The following is a 20,423-nucleotide window of genomic DNA, read 5'->3' as shown; positions in this document are numbered from 1 at the left end:
GCAGCATTGTGTGGTGTTTGTTTGCGTTGACGTGTCCCTCACTCTTCACACTCATCTCCTCCCCCTCATCTTCCTCGTCATCCTCCCTTAGTTATCCCTCATTAGCCCTGGAGAGTGTGAGGCTTTTTTTTTTTCTCTTCTTCGGTGCACATGCAGCTGCAGAGAAGCCTCCCTGAAGTTGGTGCTGATTCCAATCAAGGAGTCGTCAGCAGAGCTGGTGAAGGTCGAGGTCGATAGGGCGTGAGCCGAGAATATGTGTCGCTCATCACCGTTCTACCCGCATCCTCGTCGTTGCGTATAGTGCTACACTTTGAAACGAATGACTGTAAATAACAGATTTTGAAAGACTTTAAAAAGTATACGTGTTCGATGTTTTTTTTCTTCATATTGATTTCACATTGGAATTATTGCCATACACATAGAGTGCTTGAAGCCAGTATCGATCTTAATTGATTTGATTTGAGAGTTTTAAAGTAATCTAATAATAATACATTTTGGTGTTATATGTTGTGCAATTTTCTTTACTTGAACCACAGCATACTTATTTATTTTTTATATGGTTCCCTTGAATTACATTTTTATTTTATTTTTATTATGGCAACCAAGAAATATACAGTGCAGGACATTCTATAGATGGGGGGGGAAAAGAATGGTGACTGGTTGGTTCAAAACACACCTATGGGGCATTTCTGTACTACATGTATCAGCTGATGGCGATATAAATATATCTGCAATGAGCTTATAGATGAATGCATTCTTCTTTTATAAATCCTATAATCGTCACAAAAGAAATTGTGCGTGCATCTTCTCCAGAATGTGAATGGTGTTGAAGAAAAGTTGTAACAAGCTGCTTTGTACAGTAACTTTAGTGACGTAATTTAATTAATGTAACTTAAATGAAGTATCTTAATGCAGCATACTTTTCACACACAAACCAAACCGCTATACTCCTTGCTACCTTTTATGTAAATCAAGTCAAACTCACAGACTGACTGTCTGTTTTGACTCTCATAATAACTCCATTTCAGCGAGAGCAGAAAAATGGATGACGCTCAGCATAATGTTACTGTTGCTCTCCTTCTGTCAATGAAGCTTTCAATCAGCTTGATCAACTCCTGCTGCCAGACTCAACCGGGTTCTGACTGTGAACGCTCGTTCGAGGCCACTACATCAGTGAGAGAGACTTGTCGGCACCACAACATATATTGCATGGAAATTGGTCAGCTGCTTTCCTTAAGCAAACAACCAAGCGATACTGCCAACGTTGCGCAGCGGGATAAAGCCTCGATTGACGTATGGTGATAAGGATGAGAGAAAAGCTGCTGCTGACTCGTCAGTTCTGGCTGGGTTTTGGAGTGTATGGCTGCACCGAAACACTGAATTATTCACCGGTTACTCGGAACACTTTGCTGCTCCTGTGTTTTAACAAAGTGTGAAATTATTAGAACAAACAAGGATTTATGAATGAATAGCATCAGCCTTACTCTGATCCTGATGTGAGGCTTGGGAATCCCTTATTTTTTGGGTGTGAAAGATTGAGCTAACTAGATTGGCTATCAACAGATAATAGACAAATCTATCAAGTTAACGTTCTTATGAATGTTATTATGATAGTCGAGGCTTTGTGCGTACAAAAGTGAAAATCCATAAAGATATATAATGTAGTCTACGATGAGATGCATTAAAAAAAAGAGCGCCATTCTCACCTTATTAAAAAACAAAGAAAGCTAATATTTTGTTTTGATAAATGAATTCAATGACTATTCAATTAGTGTTGCTGAACATTATTTGTCCACTAGAATTAACCTCTACAGATATATCAAAATATAATTGTTTTTCACTATAATTGGCTTTGACAGAGAACCAAGAAGTCCAAAAGCACTCTCATGTGGTAAGAAGAGTACAAAAAGAACCAGAGCTCGTTCAAGGCAGGTGTGGGGTCAGGCTCAGTGAGGTTCAGGATGTGAATACCACACTGGAGTATCTATTATTCATTACATTTGCAGCATTTTTTTTGGAATGACTGCAACACACAAGATAACAAAATAATACTGACACATACTAAATGACAGTGTCTCCATATTCCCTCGACACTCACCTTGGGATGTCTTTCTTTCCCCCTGACCTTCCATCATCTTAACCATACTCAATCTTAAAATGTACCCGTTTCTTTATATAAAATTGTAATATTTTGGGAATTATTGGCCGCCACTAAAGAACATTACAGGTCTCATAAATAGATAAGACACATTCAGCAGCTGCTGGCTATATTCTACAACCGTTATTCAAGCTGCCATAACGAGGGGAAGGTGGAGCCTGGAAAACACACACACACACACACACACACACACACACACACACGTGTCTCTTCATATACAGTATACTGCTCCCTTTCTTTCTTTTTCTCTCTTCCACCCACACTGGCAAGCATGCTCACTCTGTCTAGGTCTTGATTGTACATTTACTGAAGCTTGCTCGCACAACATGCCCCTCCTACTCTGTCTCCTTTCAGCCACACACACACAAAATGCTCACACATGTTCTATTTTATACATACCCCTCCTCCGCTTTACCTACTTCACACACGTACAAATTACGCTCTTTTTGTCTTCTACACACACAAGCGCTTGCTCCCCCTCTCCCCCTCCCCCTCCCTCTCTCTCCCTATCTCTCCCTATCTCTCTGAGACACACACACACACACACACACATACCCCTCCTCCCTGTGCCAGTGCAAAGTAGAGCGAGAGCAAGGAGCCACTCGTTTAATTTTTTCCTCGTCTGCTGACTTGCACGGTCTTCTTCAGGCTACACGGAGGGAAAGGGAGGCTTTTTTTTGGCTTTTTTTTGTTGCCTCCATCCTCACCAGGTCCGTTTGTCCTTCGAGGGTGGGGGGGTGGGGGGTGGGGAGAAAGAGAGTGACACAAAAGGGGAGATAAAGAGAGGGAGGAAGCAGGATCCTCGCTCCATCAGCCTCTCTAAGGGGAAAAGGAAACAGGGGAGAGGAGGTGAGGGAAGGAGGCGCCATGGGTCAACTGTGCTGCTTCCCATTCTCCCAGGCGGAAGAGAAAATCAGTAAGTGTCTCCTTCTCCTGTCACCATGCGTGGGTGTGCGTTGTTGGAGAAACCAATTGGATTGATGTACTCCGCTGTCTGTGGAGAGGGACTGCATGCATGTAGCGTGGGAATACACCGAACACTGTGTGTGTGTGTGTGTGTGTGTGTGTGTGTGTGTGCGTGTGTGTGTGTGTGTGTGTGTGTGTGTGTGTGTGTGTGCACATCCATGATTGCCTGTGACCTACAGACTGACAAGGAGTGTTCGTGTGAGAGAGGATGACCACGCAGTTCCCTTTGTGTGCAGTCTCGTGTTGTATATGTGTGTATTTGTGAAGTGGCGGTCATAGGTCAGCTGTCTAATTCACCTCTCATTTCTGAGTTGCTCGGTTGAGGCTTATGAATCATGAGCTTCTGCAACAAGATGGATTAGTTGCCTTGTCAACTTTGTCATTTAATGGAAAATGTCAGCTGTCAACACTAAACTTAAAACAAGTTCTTGAGCCTTGCCTTCACACACTTAAAGGGTTTTTTTGGAGTTTACTTTAAAACAAACAAACATTATGTTTGCATTTAGTGTTTCTCACCAAAATTAGTCTCCTTGAGGTACAACAGTTGAATACATTTAACATAAATTGCCTGTAAAGCCAATTTCTCTAGATATTTCCAACCATTTATCATGTTTGCTAGCTTTTCTTTTTTGCCTCCTTTTGTTGATGTATTTTGATTTGTGTGTCCTTGGCACTGATCAGCAGAGCAGTGTGAAACCGCTGACAGGTTGTGAATTGCATTCCCATGTACACGCACACATGAAGCTGTTAAAACATTATACCATTATACACTAGTGGTAAAGAACTTCACAGGGGAACTTTAAAACCTCGGTGGCTTTTACAGGTGCTAAATTCAGAGCATATCTGTTGCGTCCACATGGCTCTCAACATGGCAATGGCTGAGCAGGTGGCTTGGAGCTTTAATTTCTAACAGCGCAAACATTGGCAACAACGCTGACTGAACTAACAGTGATAACGCGAGGGTGCGCTCTACGCGTTATGGGCCACGTTCACATGCACTTAAAGTCACTTGGGGCCCGCCCGGCTAATTAAGCAAAGCTAGGAGATGGCAACACAAGGGGAAGGCAACTTTATTCTCTGCTAGAAAATAGTGGTTTTAGGCAAATTATCAGCTTCCAATAATAAGCATGTCATGGTTTGGTCGATTGCTTTGTTCAAAATGTTAAGACATGACATCTAAAATCTAAAATCTGTGAATTAGCTGATTATTTTTTCCTTTAAAAGATATCTCCTACTTTTACTTAAAAGGCCTTTTTGTCCGTGTTTGCTACTACTCTGTGTCAAAGAAATCCTGTTTATGAGAACAAGTCTCATACTGCTATTTAATGTGAGCACCGAGAAACGTTCCTCCTCCAACAGATGACTGTGAAAACCAACCTTCTAGTGTCAAACACTGTGACGCTCAAAGCAAAGCACATATTTGAGTGGAGGGGGACTTTAAAGGGACTTGTAAACGGCCACTCACGGGTTGTCTCACCACTCTGCTTTGGTTCACGACCCTGTGGCACAGATTAGCCAGATATCAGCACATCCTTGCAACCACAGTACATGTTTTGGATGAGTGTTGTCTGAGCACTAATTGCACTCTTGTTCCACTATATCGGTGGTCGGTGAAAGAGAAATTAAATTGGCTAAATAAAAGATCAAAGTAAGGGCGAAGTAAGTCTTCCACAAGATGACGGCGAGAGCGACAACTTGCTGCTCTGCTTCAGCTCACACGTGATGAAATGAGCTCGAGAGGATAATTACCGACACAGCTCTGGGTTTAAATACGGCTTTTAGAAGCCATTTCTATCTCATTGTTCGGGAGCAGCTAAAGTCTGGATTGATTTTGTTGATTGAACGATTATACAACGTTGTGGGAACTAATCTCACGGCTGTTATTATTTACTTATTACTACTTTAATGAAGGAAGAATAGTGAAGGAAATAATTGAAAGATATACAATTTCTTTATAGATGTAGACTATTTTTCTTTCCATCAATGCTTGTAACATTTAGATAATGATCATTACTTATCCTGTTATTACAGTATCGGGTGGACATGTTGACCGTTGGTGAAGTTTTTTTTTTAGCTTGTGGAATAGATTGTCTTCGGTAAAAGGAAAGGCTTCGGTTGATTGGGCTAGAATTCAGTCTCCCTTGTTATATCTGGCCGAGTAAATTGGATTAGTTGTGTGTCCCAGTTTTCATTCTAGTGCAAGAAATGTATCTTATTAAGAAACTCAAACCCAAAAATGTAATAAATCTGCACCCCAATGCAACTGCCAGGACGCTGTTTTTGTTTTAATCAAATAAACTAAATGCACTTTTGTCGTTGTCTAATCGATTTTCCAGTAATTAAAAGTAGAAAACTACAGTTTCTTTATATTATCACTGCAGCTAACCTGTTGGTTGGATTAATGATTAAACAGTGAGGCAAAGTACTGTGTGTGTGTGTGTGTGTGTGTGTGTGTGTGTGTGTGTGTGTGTGTGTGTGTGTGTGTGTGTGTGTGTGTGTGTGTGTGTGTGTGTGTGTGTGTGTGTGTACGTGCTGTCAATACGATCGGGATCGGGCTGATCATCCTGTCATAAACACAGACTTTGACACTGGCTGTCATGGCGATTCTGAGAATAGGTGGCGAAGACAGAAAAGACACATTGCTGTGTGCACTCTCTTCCTGCTTCACTTCCTCCCTCCTGTGTTCCCCCTCTCCCTCTCTCTCCCTCTCTCGCCGCTTGCAGCTGCATTGCTATAAACAGTCAAGCCACTGTGCCCTACTTCTAAGCGGAGAGGGAGAAGGGGGAAAGAGTGATGCAGGGCAAGAAGACTAATGAGGGGAAAAGGAGGGAATGAACTTTAAGGGAAATGGTGATATTGAGTCAAAGACAGAGGAAAGGGAGGTGGACAAAGAGTGTGTGTTTGTGCGTGTGTGGGTCAGCTGCTACCTCTTGATGTGGTGGCAGGCTCCCTCGTGAGCACAGCAAGATCTGTGTGTGCGTGTGCGCAGCGTGTGGGTGTGTGAATTCAACCATGACCAATATGACACGGTGTCACACAGTGGTGTTTGCAGTCACTGCAGAGAAACCCACTCGCGCACACGACCTGTCACAGCCGAGCACTTGACATGCACGCAAACACACATAAATGGCCACTTCAGTGAATGTCTTCATATGAAACGCCTTTCACTTGCGTTCCAAGAAACGCAGGCAATCACACAATTGATTACCCAGATTCTTTCTTGCATTGCAAACATATAATGATTTTTTTTTGTTCTATCCCTTTGTCGTTTTCTCCGTAATCGTCAAACGTTTACTGTGAAAGTGAAAAGCATCGAAGGAAATATGTAAACTGTGAATTTAAGAGCTGTGTGTAAAGACGAATTGTGCACATTCTGAAGTGTATACGACTCATGACTACTAAAAGGTTTGAATTTTTCCCTCTGCTATCGCACCACATATTCACACAGATGATGTGTTTTATGTTCACGTGTTCTTTAGATCAGGTTGCAACTGCACTGTGTGCATTTTTTTTTTTTACAATTTACTATAAGTTTAACAACTTTGTGGACAGTTGTAGGAAAACGGTAGAAAGGTGTTTGCTAGGAGGCAGTGTGTAGGTGGTGTGTTGGGCCAAGATATTATGCTTCTCGTGTAGAGCTGCAGCTAACAATGACTTTTATTATTTATTAATCTGTTGATATATATATTTTATTATTGGTAAGTCTATAAAATGTCCAAAAAAAGGGAAAATATCTCCATCTTAAAACTGAAAACATTAAAAGCAACATATCTTTCCATTATATGACCTGAAACTAGAATATTTGCCTTTTTTGCTTGTTTGAACAATTTTAATGATTCATCTGTTTAAAAGTAAATAGCCAATTGGTTCACTAATTATAATAATAATAACTTTATTTATATAAGTTTACAAAGTGCTCTACAGAGAATCAAAGAATAGACATAACTTAAATACCAGTAAACAAAAAGGACCATACCATAAAGGCAATGAATACAGCAAAACCAAACAAATAACCAAAAAGAGCAAATGGAATAGAAAACAAACAAATAAATAAAATATACAAACAAAAACAGGGGAACAAAATAACTGCATAATAGATCATAAAAGTATATAACAGGACTAAAATATAAAAATAATGGGTTTTAAGAAGTGATTTTACAGAAGTTGTTGATTCATTCTGCGAGCCTTATCTCCTCCGGTAGGTCGTTCCAAAGTCGAGGGGCCCTGCTCTTTTTCACTTGACAAAAAAACATGGAGCGTGTCTTACATGACTCCATGGGGGTGAGATCTGCATCAAAATCGAATCAGTTTGCACTTAATTGAATTGAAATATGTTTACTGCCTAGTATAAAGTTACGCTGTAGCTCTTTCAGAGATTTAGATATTTAATTTGTTATGCCACCTCTCTTTTCCAGTGGGTTCAGATTTCACACATTTTGCTTTGAAGTAGTATTCCTATGACTTTGTGCTAATGCACGTGGATAGTTTGCTCTGTTGCTCTTTGGGATCTTTTTAAACAAATGTACACCGCTCCTTTTCAAACCGTTGGTTTGGTTTGTAACTTCTATTCACCCTCTCATCCTTGTGTATTTTGCCCTTCTTATAACAAGTCAGATAAAGGCAGCTTTACCCCTCGCCGAGTGACACAGCTTGCAATAAGCCAATGAAGGAAGGGGGGGCTCAGCCTCTGGTTGGCCAGGACATGAGCTGCACCAACAGTATGCAGCAACAGAACAGAATTGACCTTGACCAGACAGGAATCTTTTTTTTCTTTCTTTTCTTCTTTTAGCTGTTGAGGTTTGTGGGGGAAAAAATAGAAGCTGTTTTGGAAATTTGGATTAATTCAGAGAGAGAGCAAGCGATGCACAAAGAAAGAGTGCTGGTGAAGACAGCAGAGGCCACATGTGAGGAAGAGAGGGAGAAAGATGAGAACAGAACAAGGAGGAGGAGGAGGAGGAGCAGCAGCAGAGTGAGGGGAAGAGATGCATGCAGCTTAATCCATCCTTTTTTCTTACCCGTACAGTCCTTTCATTCCGGTGCCTGCTGTGCTGATTATTTCTCGTTTACCTTCACCACGCTGTCTCTTTTTCTAAGAAATGTTAATAAAAAGGAAAAATAAATATTCTTAGGCTGTATACGCGTGAGTGTGACAGAATAGAGCTCAGTGAGCCGGAGCGCTGAGCAGAAAAAGGCCAAAGCTGACTTAATGTCAGGTCCTGGCTCGGAGGAGGGGAGCCACAGCTGGGTTTAAATCACGGCACTCATGCCTTGAAGCTTGTTCAGGGGGAATAATGGACTCTGGTTTTGTTGTGCTAAGACAAATAGAAACAGCTCTGTGGCTGCTTTTTTAAAGGTCCAATCAATAAGCGACTTCTTCAATGCTTCGTCACCCCGCTGTTTGATCCGACTAGCTCACAGCCGCTGTCTCTGTTTGACCGGTCACTGATCAAGCGAGACGTGTTTCAGAATGAGGCCGGACACAGCCAGCGCTCTTTATGAAGATATCCAGCACATGATTAAGCTGCAGTAGGTAGCATTTGTGTTTTTTAAGTCAGAAAAATAAGCCTGTTTGGCATCTGAGACAAGGCGTGGACACGGGATCGATGCTAAGAGGGAGAGGCGTGTGATTCCATGTGTGGCTTTATTTTCTGAAATGATTACAAGAGATGAAATGCCAGCGAACCCCCTGTCCACGCTGCACATCTTTAATGTCTGCATCCACTCTCGCACCTCTGATTCTAAGAGAGCCAGTGCCACACTCTTTTTTTTATTTTTTTGAATTAAAAGAAGCAGTGCTGAAACTATTTTTTTTTTTCGCCATTTTAGCTTCATGGCTAAGGAGAAATGTGTTCTCTTGTCTTGGTGTTTGTCAGTATCAGCGGCGGTATTTTGAATGAGTTCTCTAATGGTCTCATTGGAGAGGCCAGTAAGAAGTAGTAGTAGTACATTATATGTATTAAGTCTGACACATGATTTTGCTGTCTTATTACATTTGGTATGTTGCTGTGTCTTTTTGCCCAAATTGATTGGTGGATTTCCATGTGTCTGTCAGAAAGACTGATTCAACCAGAAATTATAATTATTGCCAAATCCATTTACTCTGTTCTGTGTCAGTGTGATACGAAGGCACACTATCAGGTGGCTCATCACCCTCTTAAGCCTTCAAAGTCATTTGATGGGGATGATGAAGATGTGAGGAGGGACGAAGGCTTTATGTGAAATATCCTGAGGGGAGAATAAAGCTTTGATTATGTTTGTCTCGATTGAGGAATATCGCGGCCGTGAAATTGGCGGATCAGAGCGCTGGGAAAGAGGAACCGACTCACACACTTCTAGGCACCAACACCCAGAATGCCATTGTTCTGGCACAAAGAAGAGATGTCAGAAATGTAATTATTTTAGTCTGTTGTAATTTAAAAAGAATGTACCGTGGACTTATTAGGCCAAAAGTTTCGCGAATAATGAAGAAAAATAAGTCGATTAGAGTTGCAGAATGAGCTACTCTCCAGTCAAAGGATTCCACTCAGGTTTATTGATCTGACTTCCTCCCTCAAGTCAATCGTTTAATTAACCGGATTAATCTCCATTAAAATTACTTCTGAGCACAATATTGTCCTGATGTTGTTTGGCATTCAGGCGTCATCTGTGTCTGCTTTCAAACAGCACTTATTTATCTGACGAACCCAAACTAGTCTTCCAGGCATTCAGTGATGTGCACATCTGTTTTCCTGATCTCCATGAGGTTGGTTCCTTCAGTAATAATTCATAAAGAGCTATCCCTTAGTCACCCTGTAACCTGAATATGAGCTATCTATATACAGTGTGAATATGAATGGGTTGAGCTGGGCTGCAGTCTGTAGCTCGTGACTGAGAGTCTCTGGTATTTCCTCAGGAAACAACTTCACCATCAGCCTCCCCCCACAAACCCCACTGTCCTTTTCTTTGACTTATTTTCCCAGACGTGTTCTTTCCCATTCCTCCTTCTCATCAGCGCTCCCTCTCTGTCCTCAAAAAGTCCTCATTTTTGCTGCGTCCAGCCTCCATTAAGGAGATCTCTATGTTGTGCACATACCTTCCTCTTCCTCACAACACATACATAGTAAATCTCCTCCTCTTTGCCACCCCCCTTTTCTGTGGATTCTTCTTCTCCTCTTCTTCATCTGCCCATTTTCCTCTCATGTTCTATCCCCGTCCTCTTACCAGATATGCTGCATTAATTATCTGCCCAGACCGCGGCTATAGAGTTTTAAGGAAATGTGTTCATTTTAGAGCCATAAGCAGCAGATTATTAGGATGAATGTAAACATAAATCAGGTGGTTCAAGTCTTTAATGGGATTATTGAGTCATTTTTGATACTGCATACAGATGTGAAGTGCTTGTGTAGCATCACCGAACAATATAAAGTGCATCCTCCATCATGGTACAAGTGCAAAGTACTGAAAGCGGCAGGCTAAACAATTTTTTGCCAGACTTCAGCAGAATGTCGCCTCTGCTCCAACCAGGAAGTGGACTCTATTAGTTATCGGCAGAAAGAAAGATAAATTAGTGCCTACGGGAGTTTGAAGTAATGATGTTAAAAGGTTCTCGCATAGCGGAGCATAAATCTCAGGAGAAGACGGCCGAGTGAAGCAGAGCACTGACGCTGGGAATGAAATAAAAACAAAGCAGACACTAAATAGTTGTCACTTAACATTGCACAGTCCCGCTGTTTGCTGACAGAACAGTCGTATTCCCTAATACAGCGCCTGCACACCGACGAACGTTGCAACGTCTGAGCGACTACAAACCCATAGAAAAAAGACAGAGGAGGCAAGGGTGTGAAAAGAGGAACCAAGTTCACAGCCATGCTAGCAGCTCTGGTGGAGGAGCTAAATGCTAATATTAGCAACATGTTCCGTTACCAATGTGATAAAAGGGTTTTTAATTATATAGAATTATTAATTAATAAATACAATTTCACGTTGTTTCACTATTTAAAATAGAAACACAGCCCTGCTAGCATCTCTTTCGGCATTACATTGAGCCAAGCGCTAACGTTAGCATGCTAACATAATGGCAGGTATAACATTTACCGTGTTTACAATCTTAGTTTAGCGTGTTAATATTTGTTAATTACCTCTAAACATAAAGTACAGCTAAGAGGACATGAGGTTTGCAGCATTTAGTCACAAATCTTTTTTTTTAAGGTGAGCCAAGCTAAGACTAATGCAAACACAACCTGGCACGCTAATTGCTGTTGGACAGAAGACAGCATATCCTGGACTAATCTCATTTCCCATATAGGTTCAACCAGAATCTTCTAAGTGGCTTGGCTTGCACCATATGGTCTATGTGAAAGAGGCATCTTCGTAGATGTTTAATATAGAGAGAGAGAGAGAGAGAGAGAGAGAGAGAGAGAGAGAGAGAGAGAGAGAGAGAGAGAGAGAGAGAGAGAGAGAGAGAGAGAGAGAGAGAGAGAGAGAGAGAGAGAGAGAGAGAGAGAGAGAGAGAGAGAGAGAGAGAGAGATATAGAGAGAGAGAGAGAGAGAGAGAGAGAGAGAGAATCACCATGACAACACTGCCGGTATAAAAAAGTATGAAAGACTAAAGATACAGAAAAAAGAGTGTGAAAGCAAGGATATAAGCTCTGAGATACTGTTGAACAAGTGTATTTGTGTGTGAGAGACAGATATCCATGTCCCTGTCAGCCATGTTGACGTTGAATCAGTCTATCCACAGGAGAAAGGCGTGTGTGTAACCGGTTCAGAGGGCAGCTTTACTGCCATCATAAAGGCTCTAATTTTGCCATGCCAACATTGAACAGGCAGATAGATGAAACTCATTCTGACATACACACACCCCTTTAAAAGATACAGACACAGAACAGACCTTTTGAGTCGTGCAGACGTCTGTTGATATCGGGTCTAAATAACCTGATAATATTGTATTATATCTGAATAAGAGAGCGGAGATGAAAGGAGGGCTATAAAATCAGCCAGCCGTTCATTTTCTGAAGTGTTACCTCATCTGAAACGCATTCAGACGTTTGTTCACGTGTGCCAGTGAGTTTTTTCACTGTACTAAGTAATAAATAAAAAAATGCAGACTTGTGTAATAAATTATGCTCTTGTGTCTACTGTGTACCTCGCATCCAGCCCCAAAAAGTGAACACCTACACTATTTATAAACTGCTGTCTTCCAGCTTTTGGCAGGATAACAGCCAGTGGACTTGGATAACAACATTCCTTCAGAATATTTGTGCGTCCATTTTAATCCTTGTGTAACCGAGGGGTCCAAACCTAATCTTGAAAAGAAATCACTGCTATCTAGCACTAAGAAGTACCTCCTTTGTGTGAACAGACAAAGAGACTTTCATAGCTGTACTGAGTGTATGAAATCTACAAGACAGCGAAATATCTCTTCTTTTTTATGTGTGTATTTATCTAATATTTGACGTTTGTGTTGCAGATTTGAACCCTCTTCATGCCAAACGGTTAAGTATGTGTCCTTCCTCACATTATATGGCCGGGTCCAATTAAAACCCGATCTAAATCTGATTGTAGACTAAAATTGCATAATTATTTTAAATCGCTCAGATCCTCAAAGAAGGAAATTCCGGATGATTAATGATGTGATTTCTTTCAGCAACCTTTTGATTTACCGTGATTATATTGATTACAAGCAATAATCCAAATGATGAGATGTAATCACAGGACTATTTTCCAGAATTATTATGATGAATTATCATTAGTTTCAACAGCGGTCTTATCCGGTTTGAGGAAGCAGGACAGGAAGTGATAGAGGAGACTGTCCACTATGGCCTTGTGTTAGCAAGCGGCCCCACCCCCACCGCTGTAGCTTCTTTCAACGAAGAAGACCCTTAGGGACAAAAACGAGGATCTTCTTTCAGAGATCAATACAGTATCACATTATTTCTACGTCGATACAAAATTGTATCCATAAGCTTGTGTCTGCAGCCTGAAACATTTTGAATGCAACAGCTTTACTTTCTGATATTTGCCTTTAACGTGTTTGCATTCATTTCCCCCCCAACACACCCCCACCCCCTTAATAACTTCCTCCACCACACAAGGAATTAAGTGTAAATAAAGTATAAATCGTGCAAACAGGGTTCATCCATTTACCAATCTCTGGAGTTCAGTATGTGCAAACACTGCTGTGCTCTCATCTTTATGGGAGTTCCCATTGCACTCAGACACTTTGTGGTCCGGGCCAACTCCCTCATAAGAAAGTCTTTTGTTATGCATGGCAATATGAAACCATTTAAAGCCGCAGCTCGTTCTTTGGTTCTGTCTAATTAATAAGCTCTGGGTTCAGCACAGTGTGTTTATGCTACACGTACAGAGATGGAACAAGGAGACCACAGTTTAACCAGCAAACCTCTTGATGTATGTTTTTAATATTGCAGAGAGTGGATCTTCCAATTGCCCCCTCACTAGAAAGCAGATGAATCAACAACAAAATTAGCTTCTCTAGATGAAAGAAAATAACTGTTTGGTTACTCATACAAGAAACCAATCATAAATGATGATTGCAAGTTGCTCAACTGACAATTTTTGTGCAACACCAGGAAGACCGGTTTCAAAACCCCTACAAGGCCCTAAATATGTTGGGGTCACATAGACTCCATGTACGCCTTGTGATTAACATGCAATCTGTATCTAGATGTCCTATCTCGATAAGGAGAAACACACGTTAATGCAAAGCCCATCAGATTGGCCGGACCACATTTGGATGTGGTTGGGTTGCATTGTGATCAGATCTCAGCCAGGTGTAAATCCAATCTGTGCAGCGTCACCACACACAAAAAGTCCAGCCTTTTGCAAGGTCACCTCACACCGCCTCTTCCTGCGAAATACAAGTGTCGGAAAAAAACGCAAGCCTTCCGTTGCAAAAAGTAATGTGAAAATAAATGCCTTTTATTGCTTCCCTGGAACACAAATCCACAACACCCAGGTGTATATCATTTAAATGTCTCTGAAATGGTTCGATAGTGCCTGAAGCACCAGTTTCAGTTGACTCGGCTTAATTGGAAATAGTCAACATGTGGATGTCCACATACTAGCGTGTGCGGGTTGATAAGCAAGCCAGATTTAGAATAAAGTCAGTCGGGTGCAGACCTGAGGGCAAAACTACCTCATCAAACAGTAATCAGAGGTGTGAGTCATTCAAACTGACGGGAAGTCCGCAGGCGATATATAAAAGCATCTCAGTGCTAGCAGCCGTGCTTCTCAGAAAAGCACAACTCAATAAACCATAAATTAGATGTAGTTTTACGACAACAGAACACCACGTTGGGTTCAATTCAGCAGGAGAATAAGAAAGTGAAGCTGATTTGAGCCCACAGTGACCATAATTGGATGAGTAGTGTTCATATGCTGGCTGGTGTGATGAATCCTGCTTTCTGTTTGGCATGCTGTACGCAGGCTGAATATTTGGCCTGAATAACACAAATCCATGGATGCATAATGCATGTGTCAATAGTAAGCTGGTAGTAATGGTCAAATTCTGCCGTGACAGTGACTGGAATGTATATTGACCGAGCAGAAAATCTGGAGGAGACGATGGGGTGATGAATAAAATATCCACAGCTAACGGCAGAGCATGTGCACCCGTTATACAATTCATTCTGGTTGGACGTGTCATGTATAGCAGCTGGCAGGTGGGTTCCACCACCACCACTCCATACAGTAAACAGAGAATACACCAAAGCTGAGCTGCACCTTGTCATATTTAATAACTATGGGTACGCTGATTTTAAGAGTCAATTTGCCATAAATGTTAATGACACTTTGTGTCTAAAGGCGCAAATGAACTGAAAGCATCAGTTGTCTTAAAAGGCCAAACACGTGAACACCTCTCTCTGTTTAGAGAGAGCGAAAGGAGAAAAAAAGCCACGGGTTGTGTCCCAGATGACGATATATTTGATTTAAAGAAATATATTCTGAATTTATAATATTACCACTGTTGATTTGATTGCTTAAAATGACGAACCTCGCAGCAGCTGTCACTACTTAATGTAATTTCCATTTGTAACCCGCTGGCCGGTTTGCAGGACGGTGTGTTTAACTCAGCCAAAGATGGTTTATGACACGAGACGAGCTTCACTCTGCAACACCACCGTTGTACATTCGGAGAGGGTTTTTGTCGTCCCAAGAACCCCAACAGAGGGATACAGCTTCCAACTAGCGGATCGTGTGATGATAAACTAAAAAAGCTTCACTGTAAAATACAGAAATGTTGCCTAAATGGTGACCTTTTCCTGCTGTATATATACTGCTGGTTCTGTGGTGTTGGCCTTTTCTAATCTGATGCCTGCAGTGCGTCACAGGAGAATCAAATCACACACGTCAAATGAGTGGTGTCATTTATCTCTTTGGTTTGGGCCTTTAAATCTTTATAGCGCTACTAGTGGTTTAAAAACTCAACCGGGCACCTTTAAGGATGAAGAATAATAACAATAGACTGATTTAGAAAAAAAAGGCTATGTGACTAGATTGGTAAGAAAACTACTGCACAATGTAGAAAAATATGTATTACACTTTAGGGAAATCCTCCTCATTCGCTGTCTCACTCCAACTGTATGAACCGTCTCCTTGAGCAACTGGAGCAATACACTGTTTTCACATGGAAACAAGCTTGTAGGCCAGTGAGATTTTGTGCATTTCATTTGGGGGATGTTGCTCTTGGCCTTGGTAATCAAATGTTGAGGTGCAGTGGTGTGAGTGTGTGAGTGAGGCAGAATGCATGGTTGAGTTATTCTTTATTGCTCTCTTTCGGAATGGCTGCTTAGTGCAGGCTGTCAATCTTAAGCCTGCCTGCCTAAACTGTCTTTCTATATCATACATGTCAAACTCAAGGCCAAGGAATTATCTTTGGCCCGCAGGACAATATCTAATTACTATTAGAGCTGGCCCGCTGGTATCCTTACGGCAGGCCCAGCACAAAGCACTGAGGGGGGCCTTGCGTTGCTTTAGGGGGGGGCACTTTTTTGTTTTCACCCACATCATACCTGTGGTGCACAGCCGCAACGCCAAGCACTTTGGGAGGCGGCACCATTTAATTTTCACAGGATACAGCTCAGGACGCAGCGGGCGCTACTTACATGACAGGGTAGAAGCTTTAGTCAGGGTTGCACATTTATAAAATTACATCGCTGAATTGCATGCTGGGTAAAGCTCGCCCACTTATCATGAAGTTTGATGGGACGCCCCAGCATGCAATTCGGCGATGTACATTTATAAATGTGAAATCTTGACTGAAGCGCTTACCCCTGACACATAAGTAGCTCCGTCTGCTTCGCCTTAAGCTAAAGCTATGAAAAGGCATGCTGCATGCTGGGACAGTTGCAAGAAGTTGGCTGGTGAACAGCTGTTTGTCTGGCGTGTCTTCCGGTCTGTCTCTTCCTGTTTATTGTGTGCAAGCTTTACCCAGCAGTTCCGGCTGTGTCATTTTATAAATGTACAATTATTAGTGTTACAAATTGTTTGTGTCACAACGTGTTGCGTCGTGATGTTTTACCCTGTTAAAGAGCGTTAGTTGTGGCTTATCAATTGTTGTTATGAAGTTAAAATCACAACTAAAGTTATAACCATGACTAAACTTATAATCATGACACTTAAGTAGCTCCGACTGCTGCCCTGTCAGCGTTGAGCTGTGAAAAATAAATCTCGCTGCCTGCCGTTGTAACGGCTATGCACGGCTCGCTGACGACGCCGCCGTCAATGAATCAATGTGTTTACTCGAAAAAAAATACTGCGAAACTGTTCTCCTTGATGAAGATAAACAAAACATCTCACAGGAGTCGTCGTCTTACTGACTCAATCCTGAGGATTTCTTCATCTCAGAGTCTGACCCCAAACATTGTTGAACTTGCATACAAGATGAGATGCCAAGTATCTGGCTTAGACTAGTGAGCATCACAGAGCAGCAAACTGAGCTTTAGTGTATGTTTCCTTTTTGCACTTATTTTCTTGAACCACGGGCCATGTTTGGTTTTTCTTTGGAGGAAATTATGTTTCGGCTGTGGAAAAATGTCTTCATTAGAAATTACTCTGGAAAAGCTGCAGATAGAGCCATAAGAAATTAATGTAACAGATTTTTCATTTATTTAATGTTTAATGTTGTTTTTATAGGCAATAACTTAAGCTTTGTTAGTTCCAGGTTCAATATCTGCAATAAGTTAATTTCAATAACTTTTGCAATGAACATTGAACCAGTCCGGCCCTCGACTTGTACAATTTTTTTTATTTTGGCCCACTGTATTTGAGTTTGACACCCCTGTTCTATATGGATCATTGACTTTCTGGCTATCTTGCTTTTTTCCAAAGAGGCTTTACGTTTGTCTGACTCCTCTTCTTTCTCACTGTGTTAATTTGGTCTGTGTTAAAGAGTTTCACTCCAGGTGGTTGATTAAACCCAAACTGCATATAGAGGAGCTGAATGGTGGTATTATTAACTCTACTTGTCACATCAATCTGCTGTTGCTGGATTCAGTCTATGAGAGAGTGAGTGTAGACTCGTTTATCACTGTCAGATTAATAGTTATTTTCATTCTGAACATACTGGAATAAGAATACAATCATCCCACTACGGGAGGCTTACTGTTACAATCATTCATTGGGGAGTTCATGGCTTTAAATGTCAATTGTAGTTTATATATGACATATAGTGGAGTAGACCCTCAGTGGCGTTTACACGGTGGGAAATCCAGTTTTACATTATTGTTTATATTATTGGATATTGAGTTTCTGCTCTGTTGACTCAAATATATATATATATTTACATATTCATTTCTTGGAATTCTTTTCAAGTGGAATATTGAACTTGATTTATTATAAATCGACATTCATCAATGTTTATATTATTAATGGAAAATTGAGTAGTATGAAAGATGTTGCTTGTGGTGATTAATCCACAAAGAACACCACTCCGCTCTACTGAATGTTTTAGTGTCTTGCAGCTCATTGTTTTGGTTTTGTGGCCTTCAACACATCAACGGTGTAGAAAAGTTCAGATAAACCAACTGTACGCTACCTGTCCAGCACCAGACAGCAGACGGATCAAGTTAGCCACTAGCTTGTGAACATAGTGGAACATTTAGCAGCTATAGAGCTGGATATATCGCCCATTTGGTGGTGGTGACCAAACACAGAGCTAAAAGATGTTGAAAGGTAGACTTTTATTCATCAGGGGTCCAGTTGAATGATGTGTTCTTGTGAACGATTATGAAAATATATTTTCTATTGTGCTTGTTCAACCCAGGTGGGCGTCGACGGTCTGAGCCCGAAGAGGCGGAGCTCCTGAGGGTGAGCAGGCGATTGGTCGAGGATGCCGTCAACCGCGCCTTGCAACAGTACAAACAAGAAACTCTTCAGAATGGGGGTGGGCCTAATGCCACGGCACCGCAGCCTCCAGGAAACACTGAGGACACTGCAACAAAGACGGACACTACAGCTAACGCCAACACAGACAACAGGAAGTGACATCATCGGACTGAGGTACAGAGACTGACGAACCAGCCGCCCAGAAAACATCAGCCAGTACTGGCCGAACAGGGAGAAGGATCAGTAGTCCCTGGGCTCAAAGCCTGAACCAACCAACCAGTCGGCCCAGTTTGCTGACTAGCTAACCCAGCGAGCCAACTACAATGGCTAGCCAGTCATGCTAGCTACCTGCCCAACTGACCTAGCTTGACACGATGCTATTTAAATAGATAATGTAGCTTGAGTTCAGGTAAACATCCCAACAAGCCAGCTAGCCAAGACTTGTTGGTTAGCTCACTACATCTAACAGCAAGGACATTGTCCCCTCGATCGTCACTCGGCTGTCGGTCTGCGTTTGCACATCAGACCCAGAAAACATGTGAAGCACTCGTCCAGAGACACGCATGTCGGGTTCACTTTGACCTGCCACTCACAAACTGCCCTTTTTAGAATAAGATGAATCATTCCTTGTCGATTGTTTGGTTTTATCATCACTTGCACTTAAAATGGGACCTGATCATCTTAAAAAAGAAAAAAAGAAACCTTTCCTTAACTTTATTGTTACGGGGAAGAAAATATTTAACTTTTCCTTCTGCATCGGTTTCTCGTGAAAATAATCAGTGCTGTCTTGATTGACAAAAGATTACACATCTGCTCATCTTTTTGGTTGAATGGGCTTTGTGAAGAGAGCTGGTATGACTGTGTTGTGACTGGATTCTTCAAACTTCAGGATGAGATGTTGGACTTGGTCTGTGACCGTTTTTGTCGTATTTTGCGGCAAGTCTGGGTTTAAAGCCCCTTCAGTTCAGTTTCAGAAACCTTTAAACTTCCAGCATTTACATTCACTTTTTTCATAAGGTGTCTGACTGCAAACCACGCTGCATCTTTGTCTTTATCCTCCGCTGTTTATAGAAAGTGATCTGGCCTCAGCTGTGCTTTAATTATTATACATTATTGTTTAATTAGCCTAAAAGTGTGTCCTGCCGGGCAGCATTGAGACAATCATCAACTTGAGATCAGTTATGAATTCTGTGGGACTTCACTTTTTTTTTTTTTTTTAAACTTGATGTTGGTCCACAAACTGCAATCCCTCTGTCACTTTAACGTATCTCCACTAATAGCACTAACTTTACGAAGAATGACTTGGAGATACTTCATTGTTGACGCTAATGATAAAATAACACTCCAACAATACACTACAAGTTGCCATGAAAGCATTTTCACTCCATTAATGCCAAAACCTCCATCGATGACCTGCATGCTTGTCTCAATGAAAACTATCTGACAGGCTATTATTACTACTAGCACACACAGGCATTACTTCCATAACTCCTCCTTCCTGCCTGGTCATTTATAAATGAAGTTGATTTTTGTTTACATACTATATTTTCATTTTTGGTCCGTGAAATGAATTTGAGGCAGCAGCAACATGCACAGATGACAGACTGAAGCCTCGCTGTTTGAGGCTCAGTGTTCACTCATGCTGATCTGAGGAGCTTTTATTTTGTAGTACTGTACATGTACGAGCATTTACAGCCGAGCGAGTTCTTCAGATGGGGGCGCTGAAGTCGGGGAGGTTAACTCAGAATATTGCTGATGTCAGCTGAAAGCCCTCCGGCTCTTGATTTCAGTGTTTTGCATCCTTTTGTTTTTGTTCAACTGCATTTGACCCCAGAGCTCATGACATCCATTCAGAAACACACAGGCGTACAGTGTGAATTTAAGGGGGATTATCTGAATTGTTTTAAGATAGATGATGATCCAGCTGTGATGAAATCGCTTGTTTTACTCTGTTATTTTATCCTTTCTAACT

The 20,423-nt window shown here is 41.5% G+C and overlaps 1 protein-coding gene across 1 annotated transcript in view; it reads left to right on the top strand.

Moving 5' to 3' along the window:
- Positions 1–18,610, top strand: part of akap7 (A-kinase anchoring protein 7) — a gene marked incomplete at both ends in the record, with an annotated part of 39,901 nt that extends 21,291 nt beyond the window's left edge. The window contains 2 exons of the mRNA XM_079215724.1: positions 12,573–12,602; positions 18,390–18,610. Coding sequence (XP_079071850.1) covers positions 12,573–12,602; positions 18,390–18,610 — 251 coding nt within the window. The remainder of the gene's footprint in view (positions 1–12,572; positions 12,603–18,389) is intronic.
- Positions 18,611–20,423: the final 1,813 nt, after the last annotated feature.

The sequence above is a fragment of the Taurulus bubalis genome (assembly GCF_910589615.1).
Source record: "Taurulus bubalis genome assembly, chromosome: 3".
NCBI classification, from domain to species: domain Eukaryota; kingdom Metazoa; phylum Chordata; class Actinopteri; order Perciformes; family Cottidae; genus Taurulus; species Taurulus bubalis.
The sequence above is the reverse complement of the archived record's forward strand: the minus strand, read 5'-3'. Positions and strand labels throughout refer to the sequence as shown.